Genomic DNA, 14,159 nt, shown 5'->3' with positions numbered 1-14,159 from the left:
GCAGATTTAACATGGTCTATGATTTCGTATTTACAACATGTTGCCAGTGTGTTTGGGACAGTGGTGAATTTTGAAAACACTAAGTAACAAAGAAAAGAATATTGTATCCATGTTGAGTTGATTTTTATTTTGTTAAGAAAAAAAATTTGTTTGTGAAGAGATTATTACAAATGTCATGTATAAACTACGCTATACGTGTAGACAAGAACCTTGTGCATGATGGAAATATTAGAAGTTTCCTTGTATAAGGAATAAAATCACCACAGAAGACATTTGCTTAATACATTACTGGTTGGCAACAATACTATTTTAGAGATGATAATACCTCATGATTTATCTGAAATCTCCTGGTCTTTGCGTTCCCATGAGTTCTCCTGCCCTTTGTGGATTGTATGTTGTCACATTGTCACATAATCCTTATGTCCAGTAAGAGTCACTCTCTCGTTGACCACAGTATCTTCCTAATAAGTAGACAATCTGTTCTGCTGCTCCCTAAACCAGCATAGCATGAGGGCCGCTCACCCAGCCAGAAGGGATGTGTCAGTTCAGGACTGTATCCTGTGGGAGGAAGATTTGTATACTGAAAGCAGTAATAAACCCCAACATCCTCAGCCTCCACCCTGCTGAGGGGCAGTGTGAAATCTGTGCCACAGAACCTGTCTGGCACCCCAGTTGCTCGGTTGGAAACCAAATACATCAGAAGTTGTGGAGACAACACTACTAAATATTGTAATATGTAAATAGTAAAATGGGTCACTATGTATCTATACCTCTTACTTGTTTAAATAAGATTCTTAAATGAATGCTATTTAGTCACATTTTCAGATTTTTATTTCTCTATGTGCAGATTTATTTGCACTGAGCCAGAAGCCAATGGTTCCTTGGCCATTTGAGCTCTGATTAAGAAAAAATTATACCCATACCTACATGGGTACAACATTTTTATTAGTTTTTATCTTGATATTTATTCAATTTACTAAAAATAAATATTGCATTCTACATTCAATCGTGAGATCATGGCGTTGAGAAATAATAACATATTTGTTTTTCAACATAAAATAAGTTAATCATCTGATAATTATATTAGAATGTTGAATAAATTAACATGTGACTTGAAAGAAGATATTTACTAAAAGCTTTTATTTGCTGAAGAAAAAAGTTCCTGACTACAAGAAATCGACGTTCAATATAATCAACTAACTTGTTAATTACATTGTTTGAATTATTGTACAGTATGTGAACATATCCAAACACCATATTGTACTTCAAATACAATTATACTGTGGCAATAAAAATTGTATTAAATGCTAATGGCTATTTTTTCTTTGCAAAATTAGTTTTCAAAAACCCTTTTCAAAAGCAATATCACCTTGCTTTTCAAAACCTATTATGGCATACCTACTGTGGCTTCTACTTATTTGTGTGACTGCAAACTTATAGCAAACCTTCACTACACATGAGTACAGACATTTGTTGTCTGTAAGTTGGAAGAGGCATGGTGAGGTATGGCAGCTGGGGGTGAGAAGGAAACAGAGAGTTAGGGTGTGCAGATGCCTTCATGCCCTTTTCCTCAATGCTTTCCAGTGACCTTCACAGACTGGCTGCATCTGAGCAGCTCTGTCATCAGTGGAGGCAGCAGGTGGAGCAGCTGGGGCAGCCCAGCCTCTCACTTCTGCTGCCCTGGGAGGTTTTTGTTATGGCTTGTATCACTGTGGGAGGCCAGCTATAACTCTGCTGACAGTAATAAGTGGCAACATCTTCAGGCTGCAGGCTGCTGATGGTGAGAGTGAACTCTGTCCCAGATCCACTGCCACTGAACCTCGATGGGACCCCAGATTCCAAAGTAGTTGCATAACTGATCAGGAGCTTGGGAGCTTTCCCTGGTGTCTGTTGGTACCAATGTAAACTACTGCTAATGCCCTGGCTGGCCCTGCAAGTGATGGCGACTCTGCCTCCCAGAGATGCAGACAGGGATGGAGACTGGGTCAACTGGATATCACATCGGGCACCTGATATTGGAAACATAAAAGCCGTTAGCCAAGCATCTCTATTAACATGGGATGAGCAATCTGCAGCCTTGTCCATCCTTACCTGGGAGCCAGAGCAGCAGGAGCCCCAGGAGCTGAGCAGGGGCCCTCATGTCCATGTTGGGTGCTGAGTGGACCTTGTCCTGCACAGGGTGAGCACAGCCTATGAAGAAGAGCTCAGAGCAGTGGGCTGTGCACATGCAAATCAGCAGGGGCTGGGCGAGGCTGGGCACAGCTGCAGGCTGGTAGATCTCAGTGACAAAGCATAGACTAAAAACCCTGAGTTTCACATTTGCTTGTAAATAATGTGTTTCTCCACAAACATGAGGGGAAAAAAAGATTGATTCTGTTGTATTGTGAGAAGCATAATTTTATTTCTACATTATCTATGATGTGCTGGGGTTCTTTTTTCTGTTTTCCTAATTAAAGTCAGTAGCTCAGAGATGAAAATTAGTGAGGAATGTAATTAGAGAATTCTCTCTCTCTTTAATTGGGTATGTACAAACTTTGTGACATAGGAGTCCTGCAGCATTCAGGTTGTTTCCCAGCACCTTGTTATCTAGTAATAATGATCATTATTTTGCAAGCACAAGTGTTCTAAAAGTGATAATATATGTGTAGGTAGAAAGATAGATGCATAGGTAAATACAGAGATGGATGAATTTCAAATTTTAATGGAAGAGAACATTCTGAAATATATAATGTGTGCAATAAAGTAAAATTATCTGAGTTTTATGGACTGTCTACTGTTACTTGCTTCAGTGTCCTGTGCACTGCTTATAATTGACTACTCTACTTCTGCTCTCAGTGTTCTCAAGCATTGCCTCCCTCTAGAACAGTTCACATGAGACATTTCCCCTTTATGTTTAGACAAAGACATAGCTCCCTATCTACCCTTGTGTCTATTGCATTTCTGTGCCAGATATTTTCTAAGCTTTGGAGGACATTTGTGTATTCTTTCTTAATTGGTGGTAACTGTTCCCTCTCAGAAGTTGGGGATGTTCTCTAAACCAAAGGATCAACTCTAAACATTAGTATGTTCCTTCAGCCTACATAGTCTTGAGTAAAGCATTGCTTTGTGGCTCAGCCTGGGGCTTCAACACTGTCACTAAGCTTTGGTTCTCAAGGATGTTGCACAAGGTCCACAGCTCCACTTTCAGCTTTTTCGTGCTTAATTGTAGATATGCATCTCATAGATTCTTGCAACCAATGTTGGCTTTCAACCACATCCTCAGATCTCAGCCTCCTGTGTAACTAGCATTATAGGCATGAGCTACCTGTGACTAGCAGTAAAGCAGTTTTTACTGACTGAGTTTAGATATGTAATTCAAACAGATACAGAAGAGATACTCCGCAACACGGACAAGGTTGGGACAAAGAACTAGAGCCACACACTGTGGAGAGGAAATCTACAAGATAAGGAAATAAGGACAAGAGACCACATACAGTGAAGACATACATACATAGAGTGAATTCATTATGTTCCCCCACACGGAGATAAGCATGTGGACATCCTTCATCCCATACTGCAGAAGGCAGAACTGGAAATAGATGAGGAGAGTATTCACATGGAACTTAACATTATAAGTCCAAGAATCTGATGCATGAAGACAACATGATCCTTAATTAGCACTGCTCTGTGGCCTGTATGCCCTCTGCAAATCATGGCCCAATCAGAGGCCTCTTCAGAACCATTCACTACAAAAATAGCTTGAGAATCTTGATTTGATCACCTGCACCTTCCAAAACATTAGTACTCACTGCACCACATGCTAACATAACTGCTCCAAGAAGTATTTTGAATGGTCTTCTTTCCTCTTTTTAAGATGCTATATAATCCCATCTAAAAGGTTTGCACATCCTCTTCACTCCTTTGACAGTTTACTTCTAATCTTATCATATGGTCACCTGAATGGCTCCTACTGCCTTTGATGGAGTGAGATTTGCTCTCTCTGTCATGCACTACAGGACAAAGCTGGTACTAAATAAAACAAGAAGGAACCTACAGGCTCTCCTGTAGATGTAATTCCACCTAGCAAATTCCATGGGACATATTAAGAGGATGAGGTAGAGAGACTCTGAGAGCATCTACTTGAGTGGGGTTGAGAGAAGGCAGGCTCTGAGGATGCCACGTGGAGCTCTCATGATCCATTCTCCGGGACTGCCGTCAGCAAGTGTGGACATGTGGCTTGTGAATTTCAAGTCTGCACAGACTTCAAGTACTGGAATGCATGGAAGAGTGGGGATACTAGCTTCAAATCAGAGGTGTGTGTAGGCTTACCCTACCCTGGGTTGTTGACAGGTGGAACTACCTGGCTGAAACAGGAGGCTAGAGGGGAAAATCAGAAAACATTCCCATGAATCTTCCTGGAAGAAGTAAGTGCACCAAGGAAAGGAAAGTGCGTACAATCTAGGCCATGATTCTCAATGAGGTCTGTGACCGAGGTGAAATTCTGAGAGACTCCGACTGCAGAGCAGGGCTGACTGTGGGAGGAATCTCCAGGGCTCTTCTCACTGCTTCTGAGGGGCGGGGATAATGAGGAGTCACCAGGGACCTCAGGACACAGAAGAACACGTCACAAAAGAGTGACTGTAAAAGGTATAGGTCTACTGTTTATATGCAGTAAATTACCTATTAAGTTAATACATTGACAAGTCTAATTTCAATTGTGTAAGTCGCCATTTTAAATTTTGATACAGAGACAATTCTCTAGGGCACGATGTGCATGTCACCACGTAGCCTTGCTCGGTCTAAGCCCGAGCATCATGCAGCTCAGGACCCCATTTGCATCCTTGGGGATCTCACGGCTGGAGCATGTGTCCTAGAGCATTCAGGTTGATTCCCAGAACCATGCTACGTAGTTAATAATGAACATTATTATGCAAACACTAGATGTATGAAAATGTGAGCACTGGTGATATGGAATCCACTATTCCATATGTTCTCTTCTTTTTAAAATTCATTTTTAGGTAGTTACACAAAGTGATTGCCATTCAATAAAGTAGTCTTTGAATACAGTGCATCTTATTAAACATCATCCTTTTCATCATTCCGTGCCATCCCTCCCAATACACCCCTTTCCTCTATTTTCTTAATTTTGTAGGATATGCATTGGATTTTTTGACATCATTCTCCCTCTCCCTTCCTTTTTAGCCTTCCCTTCCTTCTTGCAGGTCACTTCTCCATACTCACACAGAGGGAGACACAACTCCTTCCTTTAGAGATGGCTTTGGTGCCATCAAGAAGGCACGGGTAGACACAATGCCAGGCTTCCAGGCTCAGAGTCAGTGAGTGTTTTGGGGGCTGTTGCTCTGTTCAGGGTTCCAGTGGGTGTCCCTAGTACCAGTGACAGCAGACATCTCTTCTGTTTCCCTGCTATTTCTCAGATAGGCAGCTCTGTGAGCAGTGCGGTGTGTGCCATGTAATGATCATATTGTGAAATTGCATCTTGTAAGATTCCAGAAACTGGATTTCACTAGCCACCCTCCCCTCCTCCTCCATTTCTTCTACATTTCCCATAGCATATATTACTTGTGCAAAGGGGTTTCATGACCAGGCTTTCACACATACATGCAATTTATTTTATCATGCTTACCACAGCACAGGTTATTCCCTACAATCCACTTTTCAGAATCTTTTTTCTCATTTCTTTATTGTCAAAGTGATGTACAGAGGAGTTACAGTTTCATATGTAATGCACTACATACATTTCTTATCCATCTTTTTATCTCCTCCCTCATTTTCCCCCACCTCCCCCCTCCCCATTTACTCCCACTCTGTGAGTTGAATAATTGGTTTATACCATATAGCTTAGTAGTGCTGTTGCATTAGTTTCTCTTTTTATCCTTTGTATTTTGATTTTGTTATTCCTTTTCCCTTCCCTAGTTCCAATACACACATACAATAACCAGGGTACTAAAATCAGTAACAGTGATATCAGGGTAAAACCATGGGAAAGAAATACACAAAAGACAAAGGACATAATTTCACATGGCATGTTGAAAATAACAACAACAATGACATACCACTTGTTTCCATAAATTGGAACTCGTGTCACTTAGCATATTTTATGTGTTCATATGGACATAGCTACTGAGCTGTTGTGAAAGACTACAGATTGGAAGAAGATCTTTACTGGCCATCCAACAAAGACCTCATATATAAAATATATGTAGAACCCAAAAAATTAAATTCCTCCAAAACAAATTCTCAAAGAACCAACTGCCCCCTCAACAAGTATGCTAAAGACGTAAGAAGAGACTTCTCTGAAGAGGAAATGAGAATGGGCAAGAGACACATGGAGAAGTGCTCTACATCACTGGCCATAAAAGAAATGCAAATCAAAATAACACTAAGGTTCCACCTCACCCCAGTAAGAATGGCCATTATCAGGAAAACTAATCATAACAAATGCTGGAGGGGATGTGGCCAAAACAGAACCCTACTAAGTTTTGGTGGGAGTGTAAACTTGTTCAACCACTCTGGAAGGCAGTATGGAGGTTCCTCAGAAGGCTAAACATAGAGCTCCCCTATGATCCAGCAGCCCCACTTTGGGGCATCTACCCAACAGATTTCAAACAAGAACACACTAAAGCCACCAGCACAACGATGTTCATCGCAGCACAATTTGTCATAGCTAAAATATGGAACCAACCCAGATGTCCCTCAGTAGATGTGTGGATCAAGAAAATGTGGGGCTGGGGATATAGCCTAGTGGCAAGAGTGCCTGCCTCGGATACACGAGGCCCTAGGTTCGATTCCCCAGCACCACATATACAGAAAAAAAACGGCCAGAAGCGGCGCTGTGGCTCAAGTGGCGGAGTGCTAGCCTTGAGCGGGAAGAAGCCAGGGACAGTGCTCAGGCCCTGAGTCCAAGGCCCAGGACTGGCCAAAAAAAAAAAAAAAGAAAGAAAATGTGGTTCACATACACAGTGGAATTCTATACCTCTATCAGAAAGAATGATAATTGCCCCGTTCATAAGGAAATGGAAGGACTTGGAAAAAAATTATACTTAGTGAAGTGAGCCAGACCAAAAAAGGAAACATGGACTCTATGTTTTCCCTCGTTGGGAATAATTAGTACACTTTTCAGGGTTTTTATACTGATTGCATTCATTACAATCATTCATTCATCAATTATATCCATTCATATTGTACTTCAGTACCATTCACTCCATCTCCCTCTCCTTCTCCCCATCCTGCTTCTATCCCTCCTCAAACATAAATTTAATTCCTCTTTACAACCATCTCATTCTCTCTGTCCTTCCTCACCTCTCTCATATTCCAAAAGAGATTATCGATAGAATATAGAAATAAGATTAAGTTTTGGCAAATGACAATGACATGTGACTTGTTTTCTCCAGAGATGACAGCATTTTCATTCTGTTTAAAATCACACGTTGCACAAATTGCCTTCCCTAAAACATGATCCACATTAAACATGAAAAGAATCTCCATTTCCAGGCTTAGAACATTTGTCCAAAAATGACCACCAAAAATATGGAAATTATATAATGTAATGATATCCTAATAACATGAAAAAGAAATACCTTTTTCATAATTCCAGGGCCACAGGCTTTGCACACACCATGAATTTGTACATATTAACAGCCATTCCAGCTTTAGCTCCATACAAATTGCTGACATCTGCATAACTTATAGGAGTAGACACCATCACCGGCTCTGTCTACTTTGGGATCTCATGATAATGACATCTTCCTATGCTGTTTCTTCAGGCCTGGCCTCCAGGGAAAGTACTTCATGCATGAGATCATGCCTTCCCATTTCACTTACATAGAGTGTGGTAGTTATTTCTCTCACTGGCCATGGCAAATTACCAGAAATAAGTAAAATAAATGGAGGACTTATTAACTTGCCATGTTTGTATTGTTTTGTTTTTGAACAGGGTTTCATTATGGAACTAAAACTGGCCTGGAATTCACAATACAGTTAAGGATAAAACTGAGCTGGTTAATGCTACTACCTCAGTCTAAAGAGAGAACAATTTGAAAAAAAATTTATTTTTAATATTGCCAAATACTATCCAATTTGTCATGGTCAAATCTAATAGGTACATGATAGAAAATCAGACAGGATTTTAATAAAGATTTAATCAAGCATGTCATAAGTGGTCATATCATCATCAGCTGAAAGAGCCACATTTATTCCCCTGCTGCCTGTGTCACGGCATGACCTTTGCCCCAGTGTTCCTGAAGGGTGGCAGAGGCACTCATGCAACACAGAGCTCAGCTGTAAATTACTATGACTTCTAAAGCTTCTTGCTCTGACAACCACTAGAAAAGCTCCCTGCAGCTCCCCAAACAAACTACATGTGACAGCTGGGCCACCTCAAGCACGGAGGTTTTTACTCAGGGCTGTATCACTGTGGGAGGAGCATGTGTCTCTTGAAAGCAGTAATAAACCCCAACATCCTCAGCCTCCACCCTGCTGATGGTCAGTGTGAAATTCGTGCCTGACCCACTGCCACGTAACCTGTCAGGGACCCCAGAAAAGCGGATGGAAACCTTATAGATCAGGAGTTGTGGAGACTGGCCTGGCCTCTGCAGGAACCAGTGCAAATATGTGTTTCCATTGCTATGCAGGAGGCTCTGACTAGACCTGCAGGAGATGGAGGCCGGCTCTCCCAGGGTGACAGGCAGGGAGAGTGGAGTCTGGGTCAGCACAACATCTCCACTGATCCTGAAATTAGAATAAAACAGAAGTGCAACTTTATTCACAAACATAGAAATGCATGTTGTTGTTATTTGTATTTTGAAATATATTGCCTGTTATTCATGTTTCATACTGATTAATAATCTAAACATATCAAATATTAAAAATAGATGTATTTCTGAAGCATAAATGGGCCTCTAGCAATCACTAGTTGTATTGTCATCTAGCAGAGTCTTTTCCCAAGCAATTTCTAGCTCTTTCTGGAATGTTCCTCACTCTGGAAGGCCTAAATATCACTCATCTCATCATGGATAACAAGACCTACACAGATAGGGCACAAATGGGCTCTGAGAGTTCAACCACCACCCAGTCTCATTCCTCATCTCCCTTTGTCCTTACCAGGGATCCAGAGCATTAACAGCCACAGGAGCTGAGAGAAGGACTTCATTTCTAGGAGTGAAATGAGGAGTCTTGTCAGGTCAAGGCAGGTTCAGAGCTGAGCCTTTATCTCAGACTTGGAAAGGAAGGTCCTCCTTAGGGAGCAATATGCAAATAGCCAGGTGGGGGCAACAGTGTGAGAAGAGCCAAGGGAAAGGCAAGACCTGCTCTTCTGAGAGAAGTGACATCATTGTGCTCTCTGTTTGGTGATAACCAATAAAATCCATGATGCCAGCAGCACTGGGGAGAAGGATCCCACTGTGATAGTCTGGATCTGAGAGGGGAAGATAGGGTGCACATGGCCCTGCCACCCAACAACAGCATCAGAGACCCAAAGATATGCTGGTTCCTGTCAAGGACAGCATGGGAGAATGGAATGGACACAATGTCTGAATACCCTGCCCCTCCCTCAGCTCGTCTAGAGAAAGTCACAGTGTCCACCATCAGCAGCTCGGATCCTCAGGGGAGTTGAACAATGGGAGCAGAGTTGAGCTAGAGGAAGAGGGGTCTGGTATAATTGTTACCAATTTATCTGTTCTGGAATGTTAGCTACAAGTGTTAGAACCTCTGTTTCCAAAGGAACTTCCTATTAAGACTGGGTGTAAAGAATTGACAGAAAGAACAAACTTTTCCATTACTATTAGTGATCCAAATGCCTTTACAATATAAAGGGAAAATGGGATAACTATGTATACTTGGAGTTGTGAATATATATTCAATTTGAGAAGCTTTAAACTCCAGTAAATATCCTGTCATTCTTCTACACTTTATTTGTACAACAAATTAATCACAGAATTTCTGAAAACTTCCTTCTCGAGAATAATGGAAGAGAGAAAGTAATCAAGATGCATTCCACTCATACACTGACATGATTTTTAAACTCCTTTGTGTAACTCCTTAAAGACAAATACATGTATATAATTCTGGTTATCCTAAATTATCCTATAAACTTTTAATGTCTCAGTTTGCAATCTTCTTTAACCAGTCTCTGCTTATTGGTCACAGAGATCTCAGTCTCCACTTTTTGTCTCCGAGGATTCAGGCTCTGTCCTGCAGCAGATCCTCACCTGGGAAGAAGGGGCCCATGAACAAGGAGGCTGCTGCTGATGCCCAGGAAGACCCCACGTGGCCATCTGAAGGAGTGCCTTGTGGGAAGTGATTAGGGGATTGGAGGCCCTGCCCTCAGGTGGGCTATAGCTTCTCTCATGCAGTGAGTCAGTGCTCATCATAGTCTCTTGTTACAAAGTGAGGACAACCCTATGCCTGGCCTCCTCAACTCACAGCTGGTTCTCTTTTCATTAACACGCCATATTTTTCCCCACACAGGACAGGCCTCACATGATACTGTATCTAGGACTTTGTATACCTAAAACTGTGAGTTAAACCAAGTTCTTATTCAAAGCTTAGGCTAATTACTTTGTTATAGAAAAGTTACTTTATTACTTTGTTATAATGATGTAGGGTGTGTGTGTGTGTGTGTGTGTGTGTGTGTGTGTGTGTGTGTGTTGGATGTAGTTTAAATAGAAATGCTCATTAATGGGCTGATTGGGAAGTAAAAAGCATCTCTCTACCCCTGATACTCATCTACAAGACAGTTTCCTACACCTTAAGGAATTATGAAAAGATTACTTAAGAATCAGTGCATATTCACATTCAGTAGATCTGAGGTGGATTTGTAATTTTGTATTTGTAATATATATGCTGTCAGGGATGCCGTTGAGGATTCTGAATTTGGACACATTCTAAGTAGGAAAGAAAATAATATTGCATCTATTTTTACTTGTGTTTGATTCCTCGTGTCAAAAAGTAGTTCTATTTTAGAAGTGTCCCTTCCATATTTCCTGCATATACCACATTTTCCCTTCACTGAACCTTACTGAGACTCTGGCTATGTTTACAGGTTGCTGATAGAAACAGGCACGCATGGCCATGGTCTTGGGCAGTGCCTTCCTGGATATGTTCCGAGCCTTGGGCCAGGACCTCACTGGGTCATCAGCTGTGAGCTCCTCTCCTCACAGTCTCTTCAGGAAGGGCATTTCCCAGCACTCCTCTCCGTGTGTGTTTCTCTCCCTCTGTCTCCTCTCTGTCTCTCTCTGTGTCTCTGCCCCTCTCCCTCTGTCTTTTCCTTTGATATTCTGAATGATATGACACGACTTCTAACCTAAAAAGAGACTCAATCCTATCCATCCACACTCACAAAGAAATGGATGGACAGAGATGAGATGGTGGACAAGCGAGAACTGCACACATATGTCTTGTTTTCAGTTCTGCGTTTATTATCTTTAAGTAGTTGTACAAAATGAAGACAACTAAATGTGTCCATTTATAAATAAGCTGCTTCTGGATCTACATAACCTCTTTCACCATTCTGCCCCATCCCTCCCAATCCAACTCCTTCCTTCCATATACATTTTCATGCATAAACATACATTTTAATTAGTAAATGTGTATTTATGCTCCCAGTACATCTGTATGGTATAAGGAAGACCCTTTTCTGATTACATGATAAATATTGATGTAATACTGGTTACTATGTATCTGTTACTTGGTTCCCTGAGTAACTTAAATATATTCTATGTACCCATATATTTACATATTTTAATTTTTTCTTGTGTACGTTTGTTTGAGTTTCCAATAGATCAGACAATGCATTGGGAAATAACAAGGAATTTGGCATTCATCATCAAAAGTAAATTAATTGTCTTATAATTAGATTAAAATTAACATGTGTGTTGAAATAACTTTTTAAAAATTGCACTGGCTAAATAGAAAACCCTGACTACATGAAATTGATAACTGTGTAAGATGATGAACTAACCTCTTAATTACGTTATTCAGGTTGTTGTACAATGTGTATAATATCCAAACATCATACCATACTTCAAATAAAATTATATTGTGCCAGTCAAAAATTGTTTTCAAAAAATTATAATTATTTTTTTTACTGGCTTACTTTTCAAAAATCTTTTTCACAACTATACTGGCTTGATTTTAAAAACCTCCTTTGACATAACTAGAAAGGCTTCTTTTTATTGAGTGACTGCAAATTTCTAGTAGACCCTGGACTCTTCATGAGCAGGGAACTGTGTTCTTTGTAACTCAGAAGAGGAATTGTCAGGTGTCAGCTGCGTGGAATGAGGACAGTCAGGGTGTGGAATCCTCTCCATGAACTTTCTCCCAATACTTGCCAGTGACCTTAAATGTGTGGCTGCATCTGAGCAGCTCTGTCAACAGCTGGGGCAGCTCAGCCTCTAACTGCTTCCCTGGGAGGTTTTTGTTATGACTTGTATCACTGTGGGAGGAGTATTGTAACTTTGTTGGCAGTAATAAGTGGCAACATCTTCAGGCTGCAGGCTGCTGATAGTGAGAGTGAACTCCCTCCCAAATCCATTGCCACTGAACCTTGATGGTACCCCAGATTCCAAAGTAGTTGCATAACTGATCAGGGGCTCCGGACTTTTCCCTGGTCTCTGCTGGTACCAATGTAAATAATTGGTAATGCCCTGGCTGGCCCTGCAAGTGATGTCCACTCTGTCTTCCACAGATGCAGACAGGGATGGAGACTGGGTCAACTGGATGTCACATGTGGCACCTGATATTGGAAACGTAAAAGCCATTAGCCAAGCAGCTCTGTTAACATGGGATGAGCAATCCCCAGCCTTGTCCGTCCTTACCTGGGAGCCAGAGCAGCAGGAGCCCCAACAGCTGAGCAGGGGCCCTCATGTCCATGCTGGGTGCTGAGTGGACCTTCTCCTGCACAGGGTGTGCACAGCCTATGAAGAAGAGCTCAGAGCAGTGGGCTGTGCACATGCAAATCAGCAGGGGCTGGGCGAGGCTGGGCACAGCTGCAGGCTGGTAGATCTCAGTGAGAAAGCATAGACCTAAAAACCCTGAGCTTCACATTTGCTTGTCGAGAGATGCATTGGAAGATGTATAGGTAGGTAGGTAGGTAGGTAGGTAGGTAGATAGATAGATAGATAGATAGATAGATAGATAGATAGATAGATGATTTCAATTTTTAAATGAAAGATAACCCTTTGAAAAATATATGTGAAATAAAGCATCATGATCTGAGGTGTGTGCACTGTGCCCTGTGCACTCTGTATAAAGGACTGGTTTCCTTCTCTTCTGACTGCTCTTACCCATTGCCTCCATTTAGGAGGAGATTTCACATGAGAAAAATAGAACCACAAACAGTACAATAAAAGGAAACTTCTTGCTTCCATTGCTTGGAGTACATTTCAGTAAGTATCCTTTTATATGAACATATGCTAAACAACACAGGGCATGTATACCCAGTGGAATTCTATGCTTCCCTCTGAGAGAATGGCATTGCCCCACTCAGAAGGAAATGTAACGACTTGGAAAAATTTATACTAAGCAAAATAAGCCAGACCCAAAGAAGCATAGGCTGCATGGTTTCCCTCATTTGTAACTATTAGGAGGTGCCTATAAGTCTACAAGTAAACCAAATGGATAGCAAAAGGCAAATAATTACACTTGACACAATTAAACAGCATCTAAATATTCACACATTGAGAACAAAGGAGGATATCCATAGAAGAGGATCGCAAGGGCTCAATAGCTATGTGAATATGATCATACAAAATGACTATTTCACTGAACACCAGTGGTTCACGCCTGTAAACCCAGCTACTCAGGAGGCTTAGATCTGAGGATCCCAGTTCAAAGCCAGCCAGGGCAGGAAAATCCTTGAGACTCTTTTCTTCAAGTTGTACTATGGCTCAAAATGGTGGAGCACTAGCCTTGAGCTGAAGATCTCAGGGACAGCACCCAGGCCCAGAGTTCAAACCAGATGACCAAAAAAATAAAAAGAAAAAAAGAAAAGAAAGAAATGAAAATGACTTTCCCTTCCATCCCTGGAATTTCTCAGATAGGCAGCTCTATGAGCAGTGTGAGGTGCGCCATCTAATGGTCATATGTGAACGCGCACCTTGTAGGATTACAGAAACTGGATTTCACTAAGCCTGCCCCCATCCCCCTCTTCTTTCATTTCTTCT

At 41.3% G+C, this 14,159-nt stretch overlaps 1 gene segment (V, D, J or C); it reads right to left on the bottom strand.

The window, feature by feature from the left end:
* The window catches only part of LOC125356182, a 44,497-nt gene extending 31,598 nt beyond the window's left edge, over positions 1 to 12,899 (bottom strand). The window contains 1 exon segment of the V gene segment in view: positions 12,813 to 12,899. Coding sequence covers positions 12,813 to 12,867 — 55 coding nt within the window.
* Between the last annotated feature and the right edge of the window lie 1,260 nt (positions 12,900 to 14,159).

This window comes from Perognathus longimembris, chromosome 8 (assembly GCF_023159225.1).
Source record: "Perognathus longimembris pacificus isolate PPM17 chromosome 8, ASM2315922v1, whole genome shotgun sequence".
Taxonomy (NCBI): domain Eukaryota; kingdom Metazoa; phylum Chordata; class Mammalia; order Rodentia; family Heteromyidae; genus Perognathus; species Perognathus longimembris.
Note: the sequence above shows the minus strand (reverse complement) of the source record. Positions and strands in the feature narration are given on the sequence as shown.